Raw genomic sequence first — 24,814 nt, 5'->3', positions numbered from 1 at the left:
TTCATTCTAACTTTGTTATACCCCCGCAACGAAGTTAGGGGGGTATACTGGAATCAGGTTGTCTGTCCGTCCGTCTGTCTGTAGACACATTTTGTCCGGACAACTCCTCCTAAACCGATGGGCCGATTTCAATGAAACTTCACACAAATATTAATGATCATGTGTAGATGTGCATGCCACTTTCTTTTTCTCAAAATTATGGTTGCTATGGCAACTGGTCACTATAAACAATTTTTCCGAAAAGAACCATAACTTTAAGTTTGTCCGGACAACTCCTCTTAAACCGAATAGGCCAATTTCAATGAAACTTCACACAAATATAGAAGACCATGTGTAGATGTGCATGCCACTTTCTTTTCCTCAAAATTATGGTTGCTATGGCAACTGGTCACTATATATATAAACAGGTTTTCAGATAAGAACCATAACTTTAAGTTTGTCCAGACAACTCCTCCTAAACCGAAGGGCCAATTTCAATGAAACTTTGCACAAATATAGAGGACCATGTGTAGATGTGCATGCCACTTTCTTTTTCTCAAAATTATGGTTGCTATGGCAACTGGTCACTATATTACTGGGTTATCTTAGTTAGCCTCTAATTAACACTTCCAATTCACCATTGACTCGTGCAGATTGCAGGGGTATTAGTCAGCCATCCTGGCGACAGTTCTAGTTAATATTATCAGCATGGGATGACAACTTAATGGTATGCACATGTTGGCCCTGACTGACCATTAGGGGCTGATTGGTGGGGCCAGAAAGGGTCAATTAAATTAGCTGAAATATTTCAAATCTCAGGTGACTGTTAAGGCCCATGGGCCTCTTGTTGTTAGTACCTCTGAAATTAGAATTTATGTTTGTACCCTTCAAATTTTCAGAAGAGAGGAGTAATGGGGCACACTTGGTGCACAGGGGCACGTTACAATGTTATTTTTCCGACAACGACAGTGTCATCAACATTTCACTTTAAAGTTTTCTGTTTAGATCGTCCAACTTTAACCAAATTTGGTATATAGTAAGATCAAATAATGGACATCTCAACCAAATTGGGACTTTTAAAGTTTTGTGTTTAGCTTGGTTTCTCAAAAAGTATTAATAGTATTTCAACAAAACCTGGAATATAATTGCATTGTTGTATAGACATCTCAACACACTCAACAGCTAACAATGATGGCATTTTTATTTCAATATTTTTTTGTTAAAACCTTAGATTTTGAGAAAATTGATATATGAATCTTAATTGCTTTTCCAATTCGTTTACAAAATAGTTTATAGTTTATATTGGAATAAGTTCTATAATAAATCAGGTGTATTTTCTTCTCACATCACACTTTACAAAGTGATTTTTTGGTAAAAATCGCATATCTAGGAGAATTTTGAGAATCAGTGATTTTGTGAAATTGATTTGTTTTTTAATGCATCAATTTTCCATCAATTTTACAGTTGATGTTTGACAGAGTTGACTGTTTATATTTGATGTTTGACAGAGTTGACTGTTTATATTTGATGTTTGACAGAGTTGACGGTTTATATTTGATGTTGACAGAGTTGACTGTTTATATTTGATGTTTGACAGAGTTGACTGTTTATGTTTGATGTTTGACAGAGCTGACAATTTACAGTTGATGTTTGACAGAGTTGACTGTTTCTATTTGATGTTTGACAGAGTTGACTGTTTCTATTTGATGTTTGACAGAGTTGACTGTTTATATTTGATGTTTGACAGAGTTGACTGTTTATATTTGATGTTTGACAGAGCTGACGGTTTATATTTGATGTTTGACAGAGTTGACTGTTTATATTTGATGTTTGACAGAGTTGACTGTTTACAGTTGATGTTTGACAGAGTTGACTGTTTATATTTGATGTTTGACAGAGTTGACTGTTTATATTTGATGTTTGACAGAGTTGACTGTTTATATTTGATGTTTGACAGAGTTGACTGTTTACAGTTGATGTTTGACAGAGCTGACTGTTTATATTTGATGTTTAAAAGAGCTGACTGTTTACAGTTGATGTTTGACAGAGTTGACGGTTTATATTTGATGTTTGACAGAGTTGACGGTTTATATTTGATGTTTGACAGAACTGACTGTTTATATTTGATGTTTGACAGAGTTGACGGTTTATATTTGATGTTTGACAGAGTTGACGGTTTATATTTGATGTTTGACAGAACTGACTGTTTATATTTGATGTTTGACAGAGTTGACGGTTTATATTTGGTGTTTGACAGAGTTGACTGTTTATATTTGATGTTTGACAGAGTTGACTGTTTATATTTACATTTGATGTTTGACAGAGTTGACTGTTTACAGTTGATGTTTGACAGAACTGACTGTTTATATTTGATGTTTGATAGAGCTGACTGTTTATATTTGATGTTTGACAGAGCTGACTGTTTATATTTGATGTTTGACAGAGCTGACTGTTTATATTTGATGTTTGACAGAGTTGACTGTTTATATTTATATTTGATGTTTGACAGAGTTGACTGTTTATATTTGATGTTTGACAGAGTTGACTGTTTATATTTGGTGTTTGACAGAGTTGACGGTTTATATTTGGTGTTTGACAGAGTTGACGGTTTATATTTGGTGTTTGACAGAGTTGACGGTTTATATTTGGTGTTTGACAGAGCTGACTGTTTATATTTGATGTTTGACAGAGTTGACTGTTTATATGTGATGTTTGACAGAGCTGACTGTTTATATTTGATGTTTGACAGAGCTAACTGTTTACAGTTGATTTTTGACCGAGCTAACTGTTTATATTTGATGTTTGACAGAGTTGACTGTTTATATTTGGTGTTTGACAGAGTTGACTGTTTATATTTGATGTTTGACAGAGTTGACTGTTTATATTTGATGTTTGACAGAGTTGACTGTTTATATTTGATGTTTGACAGAGTTGACTGTTTATATGTGATGTTTGACAGAGTTGACTGTTTATATTTGATGTTTGACAGAGTTGACTGTTTATATTTGATGTTTGACAGAGTTGACTGTTTATATTTGATGTTTGACAGAGTTGACTGTTTATATTTGATGTTTGACAGAGCTAACTGTTTATATTTGGTGTTTGACAGAGTTGACGGTTTATATTTGATGTTTGACAGAGTTGACTGTTTATATTTGATGTTTGACAGAGCTAACTGTTTATATTTGGTGTTTGACAGAGTTGACTGTTTATATTTGGTGTTTGACAGAGTTGACTGTTTATATGTGATGTTTGACAGAGCTAACTGTTTATATTTGATGTTTGACAGAGATAACTGTTTATATTTGATGTTTGACAGAGTTGACTGTTTATATTTGATGTTTGACAGAGTTGACTGTTTATATTTGATGTTTGACAGAGCTGACTGTTTATATTTGATGTTTGACAGAGTTGACTGTTTATATTTGATGTTTGACAGAGCTGACTGTTTATATTTGATTTTTGACAGAGTTGACTGTTTATATTTGATGTTTGACAGAACGGACTGTTTATATTTGATGTTTGACAGAACGGACTGTTTATATTTGATGTTTGACAGAGCTAACTGTTTATATTTGATGTTTGACAGAGCTGACTGTTTATATTTGATGTTTGACAGAGCTAACTGTTTACAGTTGATGTTTGACCGAGCTAACTGTTTATATTTGATGTTTGACAGAGTTGACTGTTTATATTTGATGTTTAACAGAGCTGACTGACAAGGATCAGTTGACTAGACAGAGGCAGATGTTGAACAAGAGACTCGGCCTGGATGTTGCAGGAAACCTCGGACTGGGTATCGACTCTGATATCTTCACTGATGATGACCTCATTATTGGTATCAAGTCCAGCAACGGTGTCAACAAAGAAGACCAGGTAATTTGTTAGAGATTTGTCTGTTGTTCCAACAAAAATTTCCCTGACATCAAGCTCAAAATTTATAGAGTTTTCCTTAAATGAAAGGGATAGTTTAGGATAGAATATTGGTTAAAGGTCAAGGTCAACAGTATGTACATGTATTAACTTAGGGTAGCATATTGGTTAAAGGTCAAGGTCAACAGTATGTACATGTATTAACTTAGGGTAGAATATTGGTTAAAGGTCAAGGTCAACAGTATGTACATGTATTAACTTAGGATAGAATATTGATTAAAGGTCCTGGTCAACAGTTAAAGGTCAAGGTCAACAGTATGTACATGTATTAACTTAGGATAGAATATTGATTAAAGGTCCTGGTCAACAGTTAAAGGTCAACAGTTAAAGGTCAAGGTCAACAGTATGTACATGTATTAACTTAGGATAGAATATTGATTAAAGGTCCTGGTCAACAGTTAAAGGTCAAGGTCAACAGTATGTACATGTATTAACTTAGGATAGAATATTGATTAAAGGTCCTGGTCAACAGTTAAAGGTCAAGGTCAAGAGTATGTATATGTTTAATATTAAAAATTAGTTTCCATACGATTTTGTTCCCTTGGGTTCAATTTTAATTTGAACAGTGTTTCCTCATAACATATTCCTGTATTTCTGGTGTCAATGCCAAAAGTTAAAATCTTAGTATAAATAGAATTTTTTTTTTTTTACTAATGACTACTCAAACAACACATAAATGTCTGGTTCAATCATGTTAACCATAATGAAGCCAGCTTCATCAGATTTTAAAATTGCTTGGGTCTCATACGTCCATCCATAAACAATCAGTGTTAATGCTATTTCTGGAGAAGAGTTGCAAGGATTTTTTTTTGCCATCTTGGATTTTGATAATTGAAGTTTGTTATTGCTATTTCTTGGAAACTACTGAAAGGGTATTTCTCAAACTTCACTTGTAGGTTCCCGTTGATTCTTAGTTATGCCCATTTGATTTTGAGTTTGATCTGGAAAAAAGATGGCCAACTGGCAGCCATCTTGGATTTTGAGAACTGGAGTTTTTGCTATTTCTTGAAAAGAACAGAAGGGATATTTCTCAAATTGGTTCCTCTTGGTCCCTAGTTGTGCAATTTTAGTTTTAAATCTGATCAGGAAAATAAAATTGCTGCTTAGGCGGCTATTTTGGATGTTGACTATTCATTTTTTTATCTCTATTTCTCAGAAAGTTCTTATAACTTTCTGAGATTGTATATGAAGGTTTTTCTTGTAGAGAAAATATCAGAAAGATCAGTCTGACAGAACCACTAAAGATCATTTAATGGTGGTCGTCAGTCTGACATAGAACCACTAAAGATCATTTAATGGTGGTCGTCAGTCTGACATAGAACCACTAAAGACCATTTAATGGTGGTCGTCAGTCTGACATAGAACCACTAAAGACCATTTAATGGTGGTCGTCAGTCTGACATAGAACCACTAAAGACCATTTAATGGTGGTCGTCAGTCTGACATAGAACCACTAAAGATCATTTAATGGTGGTCGTCAGTCTGACATAGAACCACTAAAGACCATTTAATGGTGGTCGTCAGTCTGACATAGAACCACTAATAATAATAAAAGATCATTCAATGGTGGTCGTCAGTCTGACATAGAACCACTAAAGATCATTTAATGGTGGTCGTCAGTCTGACATAGAACCACTAAAGATCATTCATTGGTGGTCGTCAGGATCCCAATTCGTCAGACAGAACCACTAAAGATCATTTAATGGTGGTCGTCGACAGGATCCCAAAAAAAAATTCAATGGATATTAAGGGAGAAGAGGACACATATCTCTAGTAATTGTTTCATTCATCTTACAGAAATCCGTGTCTGACATTGTGAAACAACAGTTGCTGCTGGTGACGGGAGGAATGAGTGCTCGGGAGAAAAATCGAGTTAAGAGGAAGGCCAAGATATTGGCTAAACAGCGATCGAAGGAATGTCAGAGGTGAGTGCTGTATGATATTTATCTAATGATGATGGGTATATTCAAATCGTCCATGGTCCGACCGTCATTGCATGTCTGTCCGTAAACAATACTTCTCATCACTATTTCTTGAGAAGTACTGGGCAGACTTTCAGTTGTGCCAATTTGATTTTGAGTCTGATTCAGAAAATAAAATAGTCCCCAGGTGGCCATCTTGGATTTGGACAGTTTAAGTTTGTTATCTAAATTTCTCTGAAAGTTCTTCATATGAAGTTTTCCTTAATCAGTTTGTTAAGACGAAAAAAGGAAAGAAGGAAAAATGGAGAAAAGAACAGTCTTACATAGAACCAATAAAGATAATTGAATAGTAGGCAACTTGATCTGTCTAATCTTGTTTTTAGTTTATATATATATATAGAACTTGTTGTATGATGGATTTTCAAGAATGGTACATTTGAGATATTCTTCTATCAATAAACATTTCTGCCTACATTGGAACGAAACTCTTATGAGTTTTCAACTGAGTTTTAATCAGTACTACTTCTTTATTAGTCCCCCACCGGTCCCTCAATCATCTTTCCTTTAAATCGGCCAAATGCTGGATACTTATTTTAGTGGTAGTTTAATTTTAGTGCTTTTCGCGCTGTTTGTGCAGCGCTATTTTATGTACAGCGCTAAATTTTGAATTCAAAACTGTACATGTATATGCAGACACTTTTTATAGTCTCGTTATTTGTCTATATGTCATTATAGAAGGTCAAAGGTCAAGGTCACTATTACTATAAATAGAAAATTTGTTTCCATGTGATAACTCTAGTTTTCCTTAGCCAATCAGGCTCAAACTTTCTATAAACAGTAGGTGCTGGAGACATTTTTTTCATATAATAACGAAAAAACGAAACTGTGCATCACTAAAATTTAATTTTCTCAGAAACCGAAAGTTTCTCAATAGAATTTCATGGACATATATATTGTGTCATACCACATGCTATCACTTGGTTTGGTCACCACCCGAATGTGCACATGTCCTGTATTGCTTCAATGTCATCGCATATCCGATACACCCAATGCCATTAGACACATACTTTGTTCACGGATGAGTCAAGATTTCGCTTAGATAGCAGTGAGGGCCGTAGCAGAGTGTATCATCGTGTGGAAGAAAGGTTCCGAGATACCTGTGTCGTAGAATGAGGTTCTTTTGGTAGTGGCCATGGTAGGGTCATAGTTTTGGGAGGGATCACTGCCCATGGCAGAAACCCCTCTTGTGTAAGTCCAAGGTAATTTGACTGAAATTCAATACAGAGGTGACCATTGCACAACATAGTGTACCCTTCATTCGTGTCCAACAACGTCAAGTGGCGTTACAGCTAGACAACACCTGACTACGTAAACCAACAGAACATCAGTGTTCTTCCATGGCCGGCCATTTTGCCAGTTTTGGCACCAATCGAGCATGTGTGGGATTAGATGAAATGCTGTCTACGTCAAATTCTTAATCAGCTATTGACGTTAAATCAACTCAGCCAAGGCTTGATAAGAGATTGGAACAATATTCCCCAACACTTCTTCGGCACGTTAGTTTGCTCCATGAAACGTCATTGCCAAGCTTGCATTGATACAAATGGTGCACACACTTGATATTGAGTTTGTGAACTCGGTTTTGACCCCATATGGAATTGAACCCCTGTGAAATGAATTGTTATTCAAATCAATTTTAAATGATAATCCCATAGTGATTTTGTTGTAATGAAATAAAGCAACATGCACAATTTCCACCTAAAATATTAAGAATAGTTGATTGTATAAACTTTCCCCGATGCACAGGAATATTTTTCACTAGTATATATGGTGTATTGTATGAAGTTTTAATTACTTTTCTCAGCTTGTTGAAGTCCAATCAATGGATTAATATTCAAGCAACAACAAAGGGAAGTAATTCTGTTATTCTACCAGGAAAACATTTCTGTTTCATAATGATGTCTGCTTCAGTGAACAAATGACCTTGGAAACAGAGCCGCCCTGTAAAAAGGCAAAGTCTAGGAATGACCTTGACTTCGGCAGTGATGGGAAGCTTGTAGTGGAAAGTTCAACAGATAACACTTTAAATATGGAGGAGGTTAGTACATCACAACATACACATTTTTTTACTGAAGAACTCTGATAGACAATCAATGGTCTATTACTGAAGAACTCTAATAGACAATCAATGGTCTATTACTGAAGAACTCTGTTAGGGAATCAATGATCTATTACTGAAGAACTCTGATAGACAATCAATGGTCTATTACTGAAGAACTCTAATAGACAATCAATGATCTATTACTGAAGAACCCTGATAGACAATCAATGGTGTATTACTGAAGAACTCTGATAGACAATCAATGGTCTATTACTGATGAACTCTGATAGACAATCAATGATCTATTACTGATGAACTCTGATAGACAATCAATGATCTATTACTGAAGAACTCTGATAGACAATCAATGATCTATTACTGAAGAACTCTGATAGACAATCAATGGTCTATTACTGAAGAACTCTGATAGACAATCAATGGTCTATTACTGAAGAACTCTGTTAGGGAATCAATGATCTATTACTGAAGAACTCTAATAGACAATCAATGGTCTATTACTGAAGAACTCTAATAGACAATCAATGATCTATTACTGAAGAACTCTGTTAGACAATCAATGATCTATTACTGAAGAACTCTAATAGACAATCAATGATCTATTACTGAAGAACTCTGATAGACAATCAATGGTCTATTACTGAAGAACTCTGTTAGGGAATCAATGATCTATTACTGAAGAACTCTGATAGACAATCAATGGTCTATTACTGAAGAACTCTGATAGACAATCAATGGTCTATTACTGAAGAACTCTGTTAGACAATCAATGATCTATTACTGAAGAACTCTGTTAGACAATCAATGGTCTATTACTGAAGAACTCTGTTAGACAATCAATGGTCTATTACTGAAGAACTCTGTTAGACAATCAATGGTCTATTACTAAAGAACTCTGTTAGACAATCAATGGTCTATTACTGAAGAACTCTGTTAGACAATCAATGGTCTATTACTGAAGAACTCTAATAGACAATCAATGATCTATTACTGAAGAACTCTGATAGACAATCAATGGTCTATTACTGAAGATCTCTAATAGACAATCAATGGTCTATTACTGAAGAACTCTAATAGACAATCAATGATCTATTACTGAAGAACTCTGATAGACAATCAATGGTCTATTACTGAAGAACTCTGTTAGACAATCAATGATCTATTACTGAAGAACTCTGTTAGACAATCAATGGTCTATTACTGAAGAACTCTGTTAGACAATCAATGGTCTATTACTAAAGAACTCTGTTAGACAATCAATGGTCTATTACTGAAGAACTCTGTTAGACAATCAATGGTCTATTACTGAAGAACTCTAATAGACAATCAATGATCTATTACTGAAGAACTCTGATAGACAATCAATGATCTATTACTGAAGAACTCTGATAGACAATCAATGGTCTATTACTGAAGAACTCTGATAGACAATCAATGGTCTATTACTGAAGAACTCTGATAGACAATCAATGGTCTATTACTGAAGAACTCTAATAGACAATCAATGGTCTATTACTGAAGAACTCTAATAGACAATCAATGATCTATTACTGAAGAACTCTGTTAGGGATTAGGTTTAAACAGTAACTTTGACTTATACAATATCTATGACTTAAATGAGTGCTACCTTTTTCGTTGTATTGTAGCACATTGGTGTCTCCACAAATACAAAAATAATCCAGAAATATTTGATATTTTTCTGGTTTTATTTCATATTTCTGTGAACAGGTGAAAATTATTTCTGGGTCATGTTCTGATTGCATGCGCTTCCAGTTACGTCATCAAATGTAATTTCCTGTGAATATATTGAGAAATCTATTTTCAGTATCAACTACAAATTCAAGTCTTGAGGACAAAATTAATGTTCTATTGTAAATAAAAACATTTTTATCCGTTTTGATTACCCAGATCAGTCGTTGTTTAGTCCCTACGATCATTAAAATAAAAAGTAGGATAGTGATAAGAATACTTATTTATTACTATAGTAGCAACAACACGCCCTTAACATAAGTAAATATGATGTTGTTGACCAGCTCTGTTTCCTGTTGTAGGTTGAGGAGTGGCCCTTTGAGACATTCTGTGAGCTCCTGATGAATGACCTTTTTCAGAGTACCTGGGAAAGTCGTCATGGCGCTGCCACAGGATTACGAGAAGTGATCAAACTTCACGGTCAGTCTGCCGGGATGTCTGTTGACACACCTGCTGATCAGGTATGACACCTGTACAAAGGGAGATTAGGTATGACACCTGTACAAAGGGAGATTAGGTATGACACCTGTACAAAGGGAGATTAGGTATGACACCTGTACTATGGGAGATTAGGTATGACACCTGTACAAAGGGAGATTAGGTATGGCACCTGTACAATGGGAGATTAGGTATGACACCTGTACAAAGGGAGATTAGGTATGACACCTGTACAAAGGGAGATTAGGTATGACACCTGTACAAAGGGAGATTAGGTATGACACCTGTACAAAGGGAGATTAGGTATGACACCTGTACAAAGGGAGATTAGGTATGACACCTGTACAAAGGGAGATTAGGTATGACACCTGTACAAAGGGAGATTAGGTATGGCACCTGTACAAAGGGAGATTAGGTATGACACGTGTACAAAGGGAGATTAGGTATGACACCTGTACTATGGGAGATTAGGTATGGCACCTGTACAAAGGGAGATTAGGTATGACACCTGTACAAAGGGAGATTAGGTATGACACCTGTACAAAGGGAGATTAGGTATGACACCTGTACAAAGGGAGATTAGGTATGACACCTGTACAAAGGGAGATTAGGTATGACACCTGTACTATGGGAGATTAGGTATGGCACCTGTACTATGGGAGATTAGGTATGACACCTGTACTATGGGAGATTAGGTATGACACCTGTACAAAGGGAGATTAGGTATGACACCTGTACTATGGGAGATTAGGTATGACACCTGTACAAAGGGAGATTAGGTATGACACCTGTACAAAGGGAGATTAGGTATGACACCTGTACAAAGGGAGATTAGGTATGACACCTGTACAAAGGGAGATTAGGTATGACACCTGTACAAAGGGAGATTAGGTATGACACCTGTACAAAGGGAGATTAGGTATGACACCTGTACAAAGGGAGATTAGGTATTAGGTATGACACCTGTACAAAGGGAGATTAGGTATGACACCTGTACAAAGGGAGATTAGGTATGACACCTGTACAAAGGGAGATTAGGTATTAGGTATGGCACCTGTACAAAGGGAGATTAGGTATGACACCTGTACTATGGGAGATTAGGTATGACACCTGTACAAAGGGAGATTAGGTATGGCACCTGTACAAAGGGAGATTAGGTATGACACCTGTACAAAGGGAGATTAGGTATGACACCTGTACAAAGGGAGATTAGGTATGACACCTGTACTATGGGAGATTAGGTATGGCACCTGTACAAAGGGAGATTAGGTATGACACCTGTACAAAGGGAGATTAGGTATGACACCTGTACAAAGGGAGATTAGGTATGACACCTGTACAAAGGGAGATTAGGTATGACACCTGTACAAAGGGAGATTAGGTATGACACCTGTACTATGGAAGATTAGGTATGGCACCTGTACTATGGGAGATTAGGTATGAAACCTGTACTATGGGAGATTAGGTATGACACTTGTACAAAGGGAGATTAGGTATGACACCTGTACTATGGGAGATTAGGTATGACACCTGTACAAAGGGAGATTAGGTATGACACCTGTACAAAGGGGGATTAGGTATGACACCTGTACAAAGGGAGATTAGGTATGACACCTGTACAAAGGGAGATTAGGTATGACACCTGTACAAAGGGAGATTAGATATGACACCTGTACAAAGGGAGAGTAGGTATGACACCTGTACAAAGGGAGATTAGGTATGACACCTGTACAAAGGGAGATTAGGTATGACACCTGTACAAAGGGAGATTAGGTATGACACCTGTACAAAGGGAGATTAGGTATGACACCTGTACAAAGGGAGATTAGGTATGACACCTGTACAAAGGGAGATTAGGTATGACACCTGTACAAAGGGAGATTAGGTATGACACCTGTACAAAGGGAGATTAGGTATGACACCTGTACAAAGGGAGATAAGGTATGACACCTGTACAAAGGGAGATTAGGTATGACACCTGTACAAAGGGAGATTAGGTATGACACCTGTACAAAGGGAGATTAGGTATGACACCTGTACAAAGGGAGATTAGGTATGGCACCTGTACAAAGGGAGATTAGGTATGACACCTGTACTATGGGAGATTAGGTATGACACCTGTACAAAGGGAGATTAGGTATGACACCGGTACAAAGGGAGATTAGGTATGACACCTGTACAAAGGGAGATTAGGTATGACACCTGTACAAAGGGAGATTAGGTATGACACCTGTACTATGGGAGATTAGGTATGACACCTGTACAAAGGGAGATTAGGTATGACACCTGTACAAAGGGAGATTAGGTATGACACCTGTACAAAGGGAGATTAGGTATGACACCTGTACAAAGGGAGATTAGGTATGACACGTGTACAAAGGGAGATTAGGTATGACACCTGTACAAAGGGAGATTAGGTATGACACGTGTACAAAGGGAGATTAGGTATGACACCTGTACAAAGGGAGATTAGGTATGACACGTGTACAAAGGGAGATTAGGTATGACACGTGTACAAAGGGAGATTAGGTATGACACGTGTACAAAGGGAGATTAGGTATGACAGCTGTACTATGGGAGATTAGGTATGACACGTGTACAAAGGGAGATTAGGTATGACAGCTGTACAAAGGGAGATTAGGTATGACACCTGTACACATTAAAGGGAGATTAGGTATGACACCTGTACAAAGGGAGATTAGGTATGACACCTGTACAAAGTGAGATTAGGTATGTCGCCTGTACAAAGGACTTCATTATTTCTTTAAAGCAGTTGGGATCCCCACACTATAATAACCATATATAGCATTGTTTGAGGTTAACAAACAAAAGGAATTGAACATGAACATTATTTTGACATTTGGTCAAATCCAACCAGGTGAGCGATACAGGCCCCATGGGCCTCTTGTTCCTGAACAACATCTGTTTCCAACTTGTTCTTAAGTTCCACCAGTGGGATTCAGCACTAACTTACCTGAAATGATCCTGAGATGGTCCTGATGAAGTGTTGTTATTGTTTGGTTCATTCCGAAATCTAAGATTGCCGCCATGGCCAACAGTGCCACTATACTTGCTACAGAGTATCTGTACTACAATAATTAAGTGTCTTTATAGAGTCGGATAACCGTTAAGGCCCATGGGCCTCTTGTTATGAATAGACTGCAAGATGAAATTTTTTACCTTCAGGAAATTTTGCTTAATGTTAAAAGAGCATTTTCTTACTCATAATCCAAAACAATTTATCTCCTGTTCCTAATGTATTCATAATTAATGTAACTTCTTGCTTTGCATATATATGATATATATGATATCTAACATGATATTATCAGCAGGTTTATGTTAAGTTTTCTCAAATATTCCCCAAAAGTTTTTATCATTTTTGGCACAAAAAGGGTGCTATATTCTTGCGTATGTACATGTTTGGACTTCAATGCCTATTTGTATACTTAAGACTTCAGGGGATACCCATATAACATACATGTACAAGCTATTGTGTTTGCTTCTAAGGCCATTTTGAAACCCCACCTTTAAAGTTAATCAACTGTTAGCACTTGACAAGATTTTCTGCCATTGAAATTTCACTTGACCAACTGTAAAATATTCATTTATGCCAGGTGAAGACCATAAACCAGGTGTGGCTATCAGACCTGGCCCTCAGGTTGGTGTGTGTGATCGCCCTCGACAGATTTGGGGACTATGTATCAGATGAGGTAAGTCTCTCAGACCGAACGCCCTCAACAGATTTAGGACTATGTATCAGATGAGGTAAGTCTCTCAGACCGAACGCCCTCGACAGATTTAGGACTACATACGTATTGGACGAGGTAATTCCCTAAGACTAATCGCCCGCGACAGATTTGGGGACTACGTATCGGACGAGGTAATTCCCTAAGACTAATCGCCTTTTACAGATTTTGGGACTACGTATCGGACGAGGTAATTCCCTAAGACTAATCGCCTTCTACAGATTTTGGGACTACGTATCGGACGAGGTAATTCCCTAAGACTAATCGCTTTCTACAGATTTTGGGACTACATACGTATCGGACGAGGTAATTCCCTAAGACTGATCGCCCTCGACAGATTTTGGGACTACGTATCGGATGAGGTAATTCCTTAAGACTAATCGCCTTCTTCAGATTTTGGGACTACGTATCGGACGAGGTAATTCCCTAAGACTGATCGCCCGCAACAGATTTTGGGACTACATACGTATCGGACGAGGTAATTCCCTAAGACTGATCGCCCTCGACAGATTTTGGGACTACGTATCGGACGAGGTAATTCCCTAAGACTAATCGCCTTGTACAGATTTTGGGACTATGTATCGGACGAGGTAATTCCCTAAGACTGATCGCCCTCGACAGATTTTGGGACTACGTATCGGACGAGGTAATTCCCTAAGACTAATCGCCTTCTACAGATTTTGGGACAACATACGTATCGGACGAGGTAATTCCCTAAGACTAATCGCCTTCTACAGATTTTGGGACTAGGTATCGGACGAGGTAATTCTCTAAGACTAATCGCCTTCTACAGATTTTGGGACTATGTATCGGACGAGGTAATTCCCTAAGACTAATCGCCCGCGACAGATTTGGGGACTACGTATCGGACGAGGTAATTCCCTAAGACTAATCGCCTTCTACAGAATTTGGGACTACGTATCGGACGAGGTAATTCCCTAAGACTAATCGCCTTCTACAGATTTTGGGACTACGTATCGGACGAGGTAATTCTCTAAGACTAATCGCCTTCTACAGATTTTGGGACTACGTATCGGACGAGGTAATTCCCTAAGACTGAACGCCCTCGACAGATTTTGGGACTACGTATCGGACAAGGTAATTCCCTAAGACTGAACGCCCTCGACAGATTTTGGGACTACGTATCGGACGAGGTAATTCCCTAAGACTAATCGCCTTGTACAGATTTTGGGACTACATATCGGACGAGGTAATTCCCTAAGACTAATCGCCCGCGACAGATTTTGGGACTACGTATCGGACGATGTAATTCCCTAAGACTGATCGTCTTCTACAGATTTAGGACTTCATACATATCGGACGAGGTAATTCCCTAAGACTAATCGCCTTGTACAGATTTTGGGACTACGTATCGGACGAGGTTATTCCCTAAGACTAATCGCCTTCTACAGATTTTGGGACTAGGTATCGGACGAGGTAATTCCCTAAGACTGATCGCCCGCGACAGATTTTGGGACTACGTATCGGACGAGGTAATTCCCTAAGACTGATCGCCCGCGACAGATTTTGGGACTACGTATCGGACGAGGTAATTCCCTAAGACTAATCGCCCGCGACAGATTTTGGGACTACGTATCAGATATAAAAATTTATTATGAAGACAGTAAAACAGACCTGAAATATCCTCGTGTGGATTTATTAGTCCTCCTCTCAATTACCAACTTTTAATATTGTGACAATTAAACTCTGTTTGTTGTTGCCTTTGTATTTTTTCCTAATTTCATTGAACCTTTTAACAGGTGGTTGCTCCAGTGAGAGAGACATGTGCTCAGACCCTTGGGGTGGTGGTGCGGTGCCTTGAGCCCTGGGGGGTGGAAGGTGTTGTCAACATTCTGCTTCAGCTTCTGGCCCAGAGGCAGTGGGAGGTGCGACATGGTGGATTGCTAGGCTTTAAGTACCTGCTGGCTATCAGAAAGGTAATAGAGGCTGAGATCTCTTATAGCACTGATTTACTTATTGAACACCAAATTTGACTGGAGTACTATGGTATGGTATTGAATGGTTCACTGATATGAGATTCTTTTGGAATAACATCAGTGTACTACTATATATGCAGTGCTATGCAGAATTATGTTTATATTTCAATCCAAGGCTGTTATTACACATTTCACTTTAAATTCACTTTAAATTCTTTTACTCTGTACAGTGGACATACCAAAAGAATACCTGAATATCTTTTAGGGGCAGGAAACATTGTTTATTCTACCCAATAGAGTTGAATTTACACATTGTTTGGAATGAACTTATATATATTTTCATAAAATGATCATGTTTCAGTTTTGGCTAAACTTTTTTAATCAAATTTGACTAAAGTTTTAACTTGGGGGCACCGGTAGGGGACATGTATTGGTTTAGCAATACTCACAGAATGCTTGTTCATTAATCCATCTCTTTAAAACTTGGTATATATACATATAAACCCTCAGCTTTTTAATTTGTAAAATCATCCACTTCTGTCTCCATTATGATAATGTTTGGTGTGTTATCAAATATCATATTAGAATGTCTCAGGAGATAAACTTCACTTCTTCATATCTTAGGATTCAAATCTATCAATCTTTTCACAATTGTAAACAAAAGCATGCATTTGTTAATTAGAATTGGGTACCAAGAATATATTACTACTTCACATGTTCTTTATGTAGATCTACAAGGATATCAATCATTTTGTCAATGTTAGATAATGTTCGCTATGTACAAGTGATATTAGAAATAGTTAAGTTAGACATTATGTATTAAATAATGTAATTTCCACAGGTTTCCTTGTCATAATTTTGCTAATGATAGCTTAAAATGCATGTAGCAGGTAATTATACCCACGCAACGAAGTTAGGGGGTTATACTGGAATCAGGTTGTCCGTTCGTCCGTCCCTCCGTAAACAATTTTTGTTATTGCTATTTCTGAGAAAGTACTGAAGGGATCTGACACCTCTCCCTTGGGGTTTGGGGTCTTTCCCCACCCTTTGAAGATTTATTTCTTTTGTTTTATCTGTGAAACCATTCAGATCCCAACACCATAAACATATATAGCCTTGCTGGGTATCAAGAGATGAACACAGTCTTGATTTAAAAATAGGCCCAGGGGTCTTTCCCCTCCCCAAGGGACTTATAGTTTCTTTAAATACAATTATGTTGAATCTTGACTTTGTTTATGGGTTATATCTTTGAAGCAGTTGAGATCCCCACAGCATAATTATATATAATCATACATCAACACATACAGCTATTAGCAAATAGAACTTAAACATTATTTTGTTGTTTACTCAAATAAACCAGGTGAGTGATACAGGCCCAGATGACCTCTTGTTTCTCTGAATGTTCTTTATGGATTTTTCTCAAATTTCACCTGTAGATTTCCCTTAGTCTGAAGTTGTGCTTGTTCCATTTTGAGTCCTTCATGGATATTTCTTGAATTTCATTTCGATTCCTCTTGTATTAAAGGGACATCACGGTAAAAACGTTGTAATTTTCAATGAATGTACGTGCTTTGTTCCTTTCCAGTTATGTTTCTGTGCTGTCCCAATGTTCACAGTCGATCCTCATGTCCAGTTTGACCACTTGATTTAGTTGGGAATCCCCCTCTAAATTTAGCGCGGAAATTATTTTTAAATCATCACGTAACTGTTTTGAAATCGAGGCAACACAAACACACGATAGTTTACAAGGCGAATTGGATTAGTTGGACAACGATATTATACAGTGGTTTAAATGTTAAATAACACGTTCTGTATATATTCCGGCACATATATTTATGTGTAAATAAGTGTAAACACCGTACATATAGGATAGTGACAGTAGCGATGTACTGATACAGACTGTATACATATTACCGAGTTTGTGTAAATATTACCGAGATTGTCATGACCTACTATCCAGCAATCAAGCAGAATACGAGCAGCGTCCGTATTACTGCTGTTTTCATGTTTGAACTGTATTGTACTGCTTCCCCAGTTTAATTCTAGGATTGTGTTTGACCCATTTTCCAATTATTCTCTTCATTGCGGAAGCTGTTATCGTTTTCAACCGCAGTCGATTCACATTGGAAGCCATTTTTGTTTTCAGGTGTTTTAGTGTGTTGTGCGCATGCGTGTTATCGTATATGTCACAAAATTTGCATATTCAGACTATTGATCAACGAATTGTGATAACCTTTTTATAATTAATAATTGATGTTTTTTATATACATATATCATCAAATTCGAATGGTTATTGTTCATAAGGATATTTTTTTTAAAGATATACCCAATAATATGAAAAAAAACCCTATTTATCATAGATAGATTCCTCTTGTATTAACTGAGAAGTTTGTTAACCCTATGTCTCGGAGATAGTTTCCTCTTGTATAAGTTTAAGTTTGTTAACCCTATTTATCATAGATAGATTCCTCTTGTATTAACTGAGAAGTTTGTTAACCCTATGTCTCGGAGATAGTTTCCTCTTGTATAAGTTTAAGTTTGTTAACCCTATTTCTCAGAGATAGTTTCCTCTTGTATTAGTTTAAGTTTGTTGACCCTATTTCTCAGAGATAGATTCCTCTTGTATTAGTTTAAGTTTGTTAACCCTATTTCTAAGAGATAGATTCCTCTTGTATTAGTTTAAGTTTGTTAACCCTATTTCTAAGAGATAGATTCCTTTTGTATTAGTTTACGTTTGTTGACCCTATGTTTCAGAGATAGTTTCCTCTTGTATTAGTTTAAGTTTGTTGACCCTATTTCTCAGAGATAGTTTCCTCTTGTATTCGTTTAAGTTTGTTAACCCTATTTCTAAGAGATAGATTCCTTTTGTATTAGTTTACGTTTGTTGACCCTATTTCTCAGAGATAGTTTCCTCTTGTATTAGTTTAAGTTTGTTGACCCTATTTCTCAGAGATAGTTTCCTCTTGTATTCGTTTAAGTTTGTTGACCCTATTTCTCAGAGATAGTTTCCTCTTGTATTCGTTTAAGTTTGTTAACCCTATTTCTAAGAGATAGATTCCTCTTGTAATTAGTTTAAGTTTGTTAACCCTATTTTGCATGGATCTTCCTGGGATTTATTATGTAGGTTCCGCTTGTTTTCAAGTGATTAAGAAGAAAAAGAGAAAAGATTTGTCTTACTGAGATCCAATAAAGGTCATTCGATGGTGGGCACCAAGATCCCTCTGGGATCTCTTGTTTACATTGAAGCCATTCAAACTTATAGTTCTCCAATAAACTTTCCTTTAATTTGATTTAATTTCTTAGACTTAATGTCAATCCATTTCTGTCTTGATCCAGTTAACAGTGATGTCAGTAACATGACCTTAAACTTATAGATAAATAGATTTAACTTATAGATAAATAGATTTTACTTATAAATAAATAGATTTTACTTATAGATTAATAGATTTAACTTATAGATTAATAGATTTAACTTATAGATTAATAGATTTAACTTATAGATAAATAGATTTAACTTATAGATAAATAGATTTTACTTATAGATAAATAGATTTTACTCATAGATAAATAGATTTTACTTATAGATAAATAGATTTTACTTATAGATTAATAGATTTAACTTATAGATGCAAAAATTTAACTTATAGACTAATATATTTAACTTATAGATAAATTTATTTAACTTATTGATAAATAGATTTAACTTATAGATCAAAAAAATTAACTTATAGATTAATAGATTTAACTTATAGATAAATAAATTTAACTTATAAATAAATATATTTAACTTATAGATAAATAGATTTAACCACACATTGCCTGACAAATCCTAGCAGTACAATATCTTGGAAATTCTAGACCAACTACAAGTAGAATCTCACCTCACTCCTGGCCAAATGGTAATTAGCAGATATATACCAGGTAGTTTAACTTCCCTTGTTACAGGATATGACTGACAAACTGTTGCCAGCCACCCTACCCTGTCTGTTCCAAGGTCTACAAGATGTCAGTGATGATGTCCGGGCTGTGGCAGCGGCTGCTCTCATTCCTGTAGCCGACAGTGTTGTGTCACTTCTACCTGGTCAGGTAAGACAACTATACCCCCGTAATTAACTATACCTCCGTAATTAACTATACCCCCGTAATTATCTATACCCCGTAATTAACTATAACCCTGTAGTTAACTATACCTCCGTAATTAACTATACCCCCGTAATTATCTATACCTCCGTAATTATCTATACCCCCGTAATTATCTATACCTCCGTAATTAACTATACCTCCGTAATTATCTATACCTCCGTAATTATCTATACCTCTGTAATTATCTATACCTCCGTAATTAACTATACCCCGTAATTATCTATACTTCCGTAATTATCTATACCTCCGTAATTATATATACCTCCGTAATTATCTATATACCTCCGTAATTATCTATACCTCCGTAATTAACTATACCCCGTAATTATCTATACCTCCGTAATTATCTATACCTCTGTAATTATCTATACCTCCGTAATTAACTATACCCCGTAATTATCTATACCTCCGTAATTATCTATACCTCCGTAATTATCCATACCTCCGTAATTATCTATACCTCCGTAATTAACTATACCCCGTAATTATCTATACCTCCGTAATTATCTATACCTCCGTAATTATCTATACCTCTGTAATTATCTATACCTCCGTAATTATCTATACCTCCGTAATTAACTATACCCCGTAATTATCTATACCTCCGTAATTATCTATACCTCCGTAATTATCTATACCTCCGTAATTATCTATACCTCTGTAATTATCTATACCTCCGTAATTATCTATACCTCTGTAATTATCTATACCCCCGTAATTATCTATACCTCCGTAATTATCTATACCTCCGTAATTATCTATACCCCCGTAATTATCTATACCTCCGTAATTATCGATACCTCCGTGATTAAGTATGTTTATACTATGTATTATAGATAAGTCAGAGCATTGGTACCCAACAGCCCATTTGATACCTATAAGCATATCACAAAATAGGACACCTGCAAATAAACAACATAAGCATGGCAGATTGGCTGAATGCATTTCTTTTCATGTTAATTGACACTGTATGTCCTTGTCAAAACCATTAGCCTTAATGACAGGGGCATACAGGTACGATCTTAGCAAGGGCATACAGGTACGATCTTAGGTCGTACAGGTACGATCTTAGGGTATACAGGTACGATTTTAGGATATACAGGTACAATCTTAGGGTATACAGGTACCATCTTGGGACATACAGGTACGATCTTAGGGTATACAGGTACGATCTTAGGGTATACAAGTACGATTTTAGACATACATGTACGATCTTAGGGTATACAAGTACGATCTTAGGACATACAGGTACGATCTTAGGGTATACAGGTATGATCTTAGGGTAAACAGGTACGATCTTAGACATACATGTACGATCTTAGGGTATACAAGTACGATCTTAGGACATACAGGTATGATCTTAGGGTATACAGGTATGATCTTAGGACATACAGGTACGATCTTAGGGTATACAGGTACGATCTTAGGGTATACAGGTACGATCTTAGGGTATACAGGTATGATCTTAGGGTATACAGGTACGATCTTAGGACATACAGGTATGATCTTAGGGTAAACAGGTACGATCTTAGGACATACAGGTACGATCTTAGGGCATACAGGTATGATCTTAGGATATACAGGTATGATCTTAGGGTATACAGGTATGATCTTAGGGTAAACAGGTACGATCTTAGGGCTGATTGTGTGAGCCTGCCAAAACAGACAGATTCTGCCAAAAAAAAACGTAAAAGGGACTTGGATCAGCAAAATCTGAGTATTTCCTTATGAAAGGAAATGATTCATTGGAACTTAGTGTGAAAAGAAAAAGGAATAGCCTTGAATTCCAATGTTGCAGGACGTCTATTGGATTACTGGATAGCTTTTGATCATTGTCAACTTCACCGTCAAACATAATATTAAGGTATCCAATAGATATCAATAAATCCAAGAGAGAACCTCCTTATGATTGATGAACCTCCTTATGATTGATGAACCTCCTAATGATTGGTGAACCTCGTTATGATTGATGAACCTCCTAATGATTGATGAACCTCCTAATGATTGGTGAACCTCGTTATGATTGATGAACCTCCCAATGATTGATAAACCTCCTAATGATTGGTGAACCTCCTTATGATTGATGAACCTCCTAATGATTGATGAACCTCCTTATGATTGATGAACCTCGTTATGATTGATGAACCTCCTTATGATTGATGAACCTCCTTATGACTGATGAACCTCCTAATGATTGATGAACCTCCTAATGATTGATGAACCTCCTAATGATTGATGAACCTCCTTATGATTGATGAACTTCGTTATGATTGATGAACATCCTAATGATTGGTGAACCTCCTAATGATTGATGAACCTCCTTATGATTGATGAACCTCCTAATGATTGATTAACCTCCTTATGATTGATGAACCTCCTTATGATTGATGGACCTCCTTATGATTGATGAACCTCCTAATGATTGATGAACCTCCTTATGATTGATGAACCTCCTTATGACTGATGAACCTCCTTATGATTGATGAACCTCCTTATTATCGATGAACCTCCTTATTATCGATGAACCTCCTAATGATTGATGAACCTCCTTATGATTGATGAACCTCCTAATGATTGATAAACCTCCTTATGATTGATGAACCTCCTAATGATTGATGAACCTCCTTATGATTGATGAACCTCCTAATGATTAATGAACCTCCTTATGACTGATGAACCTCCTTATGATTGATGAACCTCCTAATGATTGATGAACCTCCTAATGATTGATGAACCTCCTTATGATTGATGAACCTCCTAATGATTGATGAACCTCCTTATGATTGATGAACCTCCTTATGATTGATGAACCTCCTTATGATTGATGAACCTCCTTATGACTGATGAACCTCCTAATGATTGATGAACCTCCTTATGATTGATGAACCTCCTTATGATTGATGAACCTCCTTATGATTGATGAACCTCCATATGATTGATGAACCTCCTTATGATTGATGAACCTCCTTATGACTGATGAACCTCCTAATGATTGATGAACCTCCTTATGATTGATGAACCTCCTAATGATTGATTAACCTCCTTATGATTGATGAACCTCCTTATGATTGATGGACCTCCTAATGATTGATGAACCTCCTAATGATTGATGAACCTCCTTATGATTGATGAACCTCCTAATGATTGATTAACCTCCTTATGATTGATGAACCTCCTTATGATTGATGGACCTCCTTATGATTGATGAACCTCCTAATGATTGATGAACCTCCTTATGATTGATGAACCTCCTTATGATTGATGAACCTCCTTATGACTGATGAACCTCCTTATGATTGATGAACCTCCTTATTATCGATGAACCTCCTTATTATTGATGAACCTCCTAATGATTGATGAACCTCCTAATGATTGATGAACCTCCTTATGATTGATGAACCTCCTTATGACTGATGAACCTCCTAATGATTGATGAACCTCCTAATGATTGATGAACCTCCTTATGATTGATGAACCTCCTAATGATTGATGAACCTCCATATGATTGATGAACCTCCTTATGATTGATGAACCTCCTTATGATTGATGAACCTCCTTATGACTGATGAACCTCCTAATGATTGATGAACCTCCTTATGATTGATGAACCTCCTAATGATTGATGAACCTCCTTATGACTGATGAACCTCCTAATGATTGATGAACCTCCTTATGATTGATGAACCTCCTAATGATTGATGAACCTCCTAATGATTGATGAACCTCCTTATGATTGATGAACCTCCTAATGATTGATGAACCTCCTTATGATTGATGAACCTCCTTATGATTGATGAACCTCCTAATGATTGGTGAACCTTCTTATGATTGATGGACCTCCTTATGATTGATGAACCTCCTAATGATTGATGAACCTCCTAATGATTGATTAACCTCGTTATCATTGATGAACCTTCTTATGATTGATGGACCTCCTTATGATTGATGAACCTCCTTATGATTGATGAACCTCGTTATCATTGATGAACCTCCTAATGATTGATAAACCTCCTTATGATTGATGAACCTCCTTATTATCGATGAACCTCCTAATGATTGATGAACCTCCTAATGATTGATGAACCTCTGAATTATTGATGAACTCCTTATGATTGTTGAACCTCCTTATCATTGATGAACCTCCTTATGATTGATGAACCTCCTAATGATTGATGAACCTCCTTATCATTGATGAACCTCCTTATCATTGATGAACCTCCTAATGATTGATGAACCTCCTAATGATTGATGAACCTCCTAATGATTGATGAACCTCCTTATGATTGTTGAACCTCCTAATGATTGATGAACCTCCTAATGATTGATGAACCTCCTTATGATTGATGAACCTCCTTGTCATTGATGAACCTCCTAATGATTGATGAACCTCCTTATGATTGATGAACCTCCTAATGATTGATGAACCTCCTAATGTTTGATGAACCTCGTTATGATTGATGAACCTCCTTATCATCGATGAACCTCCTAATGATTGATGAACCTCCGAATTATTGATGAACCTCCTAATGATTGATAAACCTCCTAATGATTGGTGAACCTCCTTATGATTGATGAACCTCCTAATGATTGGTGAACCTCCTTATGACTGATGAACCTCCTTATGATTGATGAACCTCCTTATGATTGATGAACCTCCTTATCATCGATGAACCTCCTTATCATCGATGAACCTCCTAATGATTGATGAACCTCTGAATGATTGATGAACCTCATTATGATTGATGAACCTCCTAATGATTGATGAACCTCTGAATTATTGATGAACTCCTTATGATTGTTGAACCTCCTTATGATTGATGAACCTCCTTATGATTGATGAACCTCCAT

General features: G+C 36.6%; 1 protein-coding gene across 1 annotated transcript in view; it reads left to right on the top strand.

Moving 5' to 3' along the window:
• Positions 1-24,814, top strand: part of LOC117339270 (TATA-binding protein-associated factor 172-like) — a 104,445-nt gene that overhangs the window by 12,425 nt on the left and 67,206 nt on the right. The window contains exons 5-11 of the mRNA XM_033900773.1: positions 3,689-3,855; positions 5,710-5,837; positions 7,806-7,932; positions 10,005-10,163; positions 13,755-13,850; positions 15,647-15,823; positions 19,769-19,909. Coding sequence (XP_033756664.1) covers positions 3,689-3,855; positions 5,710-5,837; positions 7,806-7,932; positions 10,005-10,163; positions 13,755-13,850; positions 15,647-15,823; positions 19,769-19,909 — 995 coding nt within the window. The remainder of the gene's footprint in view (positions 1-3,688; positions 3,856-5,709; positions 5,838-7,805; positions 7,933-10,004; positions 10,164-13,754; positions 13,851-15,646; positions 15,824-19,768; positions 19,910-24,814) is intronic.

This window comes from Pecten maximus, chromosome 1 (genome assembly GCF_902652985.1).
Source record: "Pecten maximus chromosome 1, xPecMax1.1, whole genome shotgun sequence".
NCBI classification, from domain to species: domain Eukaryota; kingdom Metazoa; phylum Mollusca; class Bivalvia; order Pectinida; family Pectinidae; genus Pecten; species Pecten maximus.
Note: the sequence above shows the minus strand (reverse complement) of the source record. Positions and strands in the feature narration are given on the sequence as shown.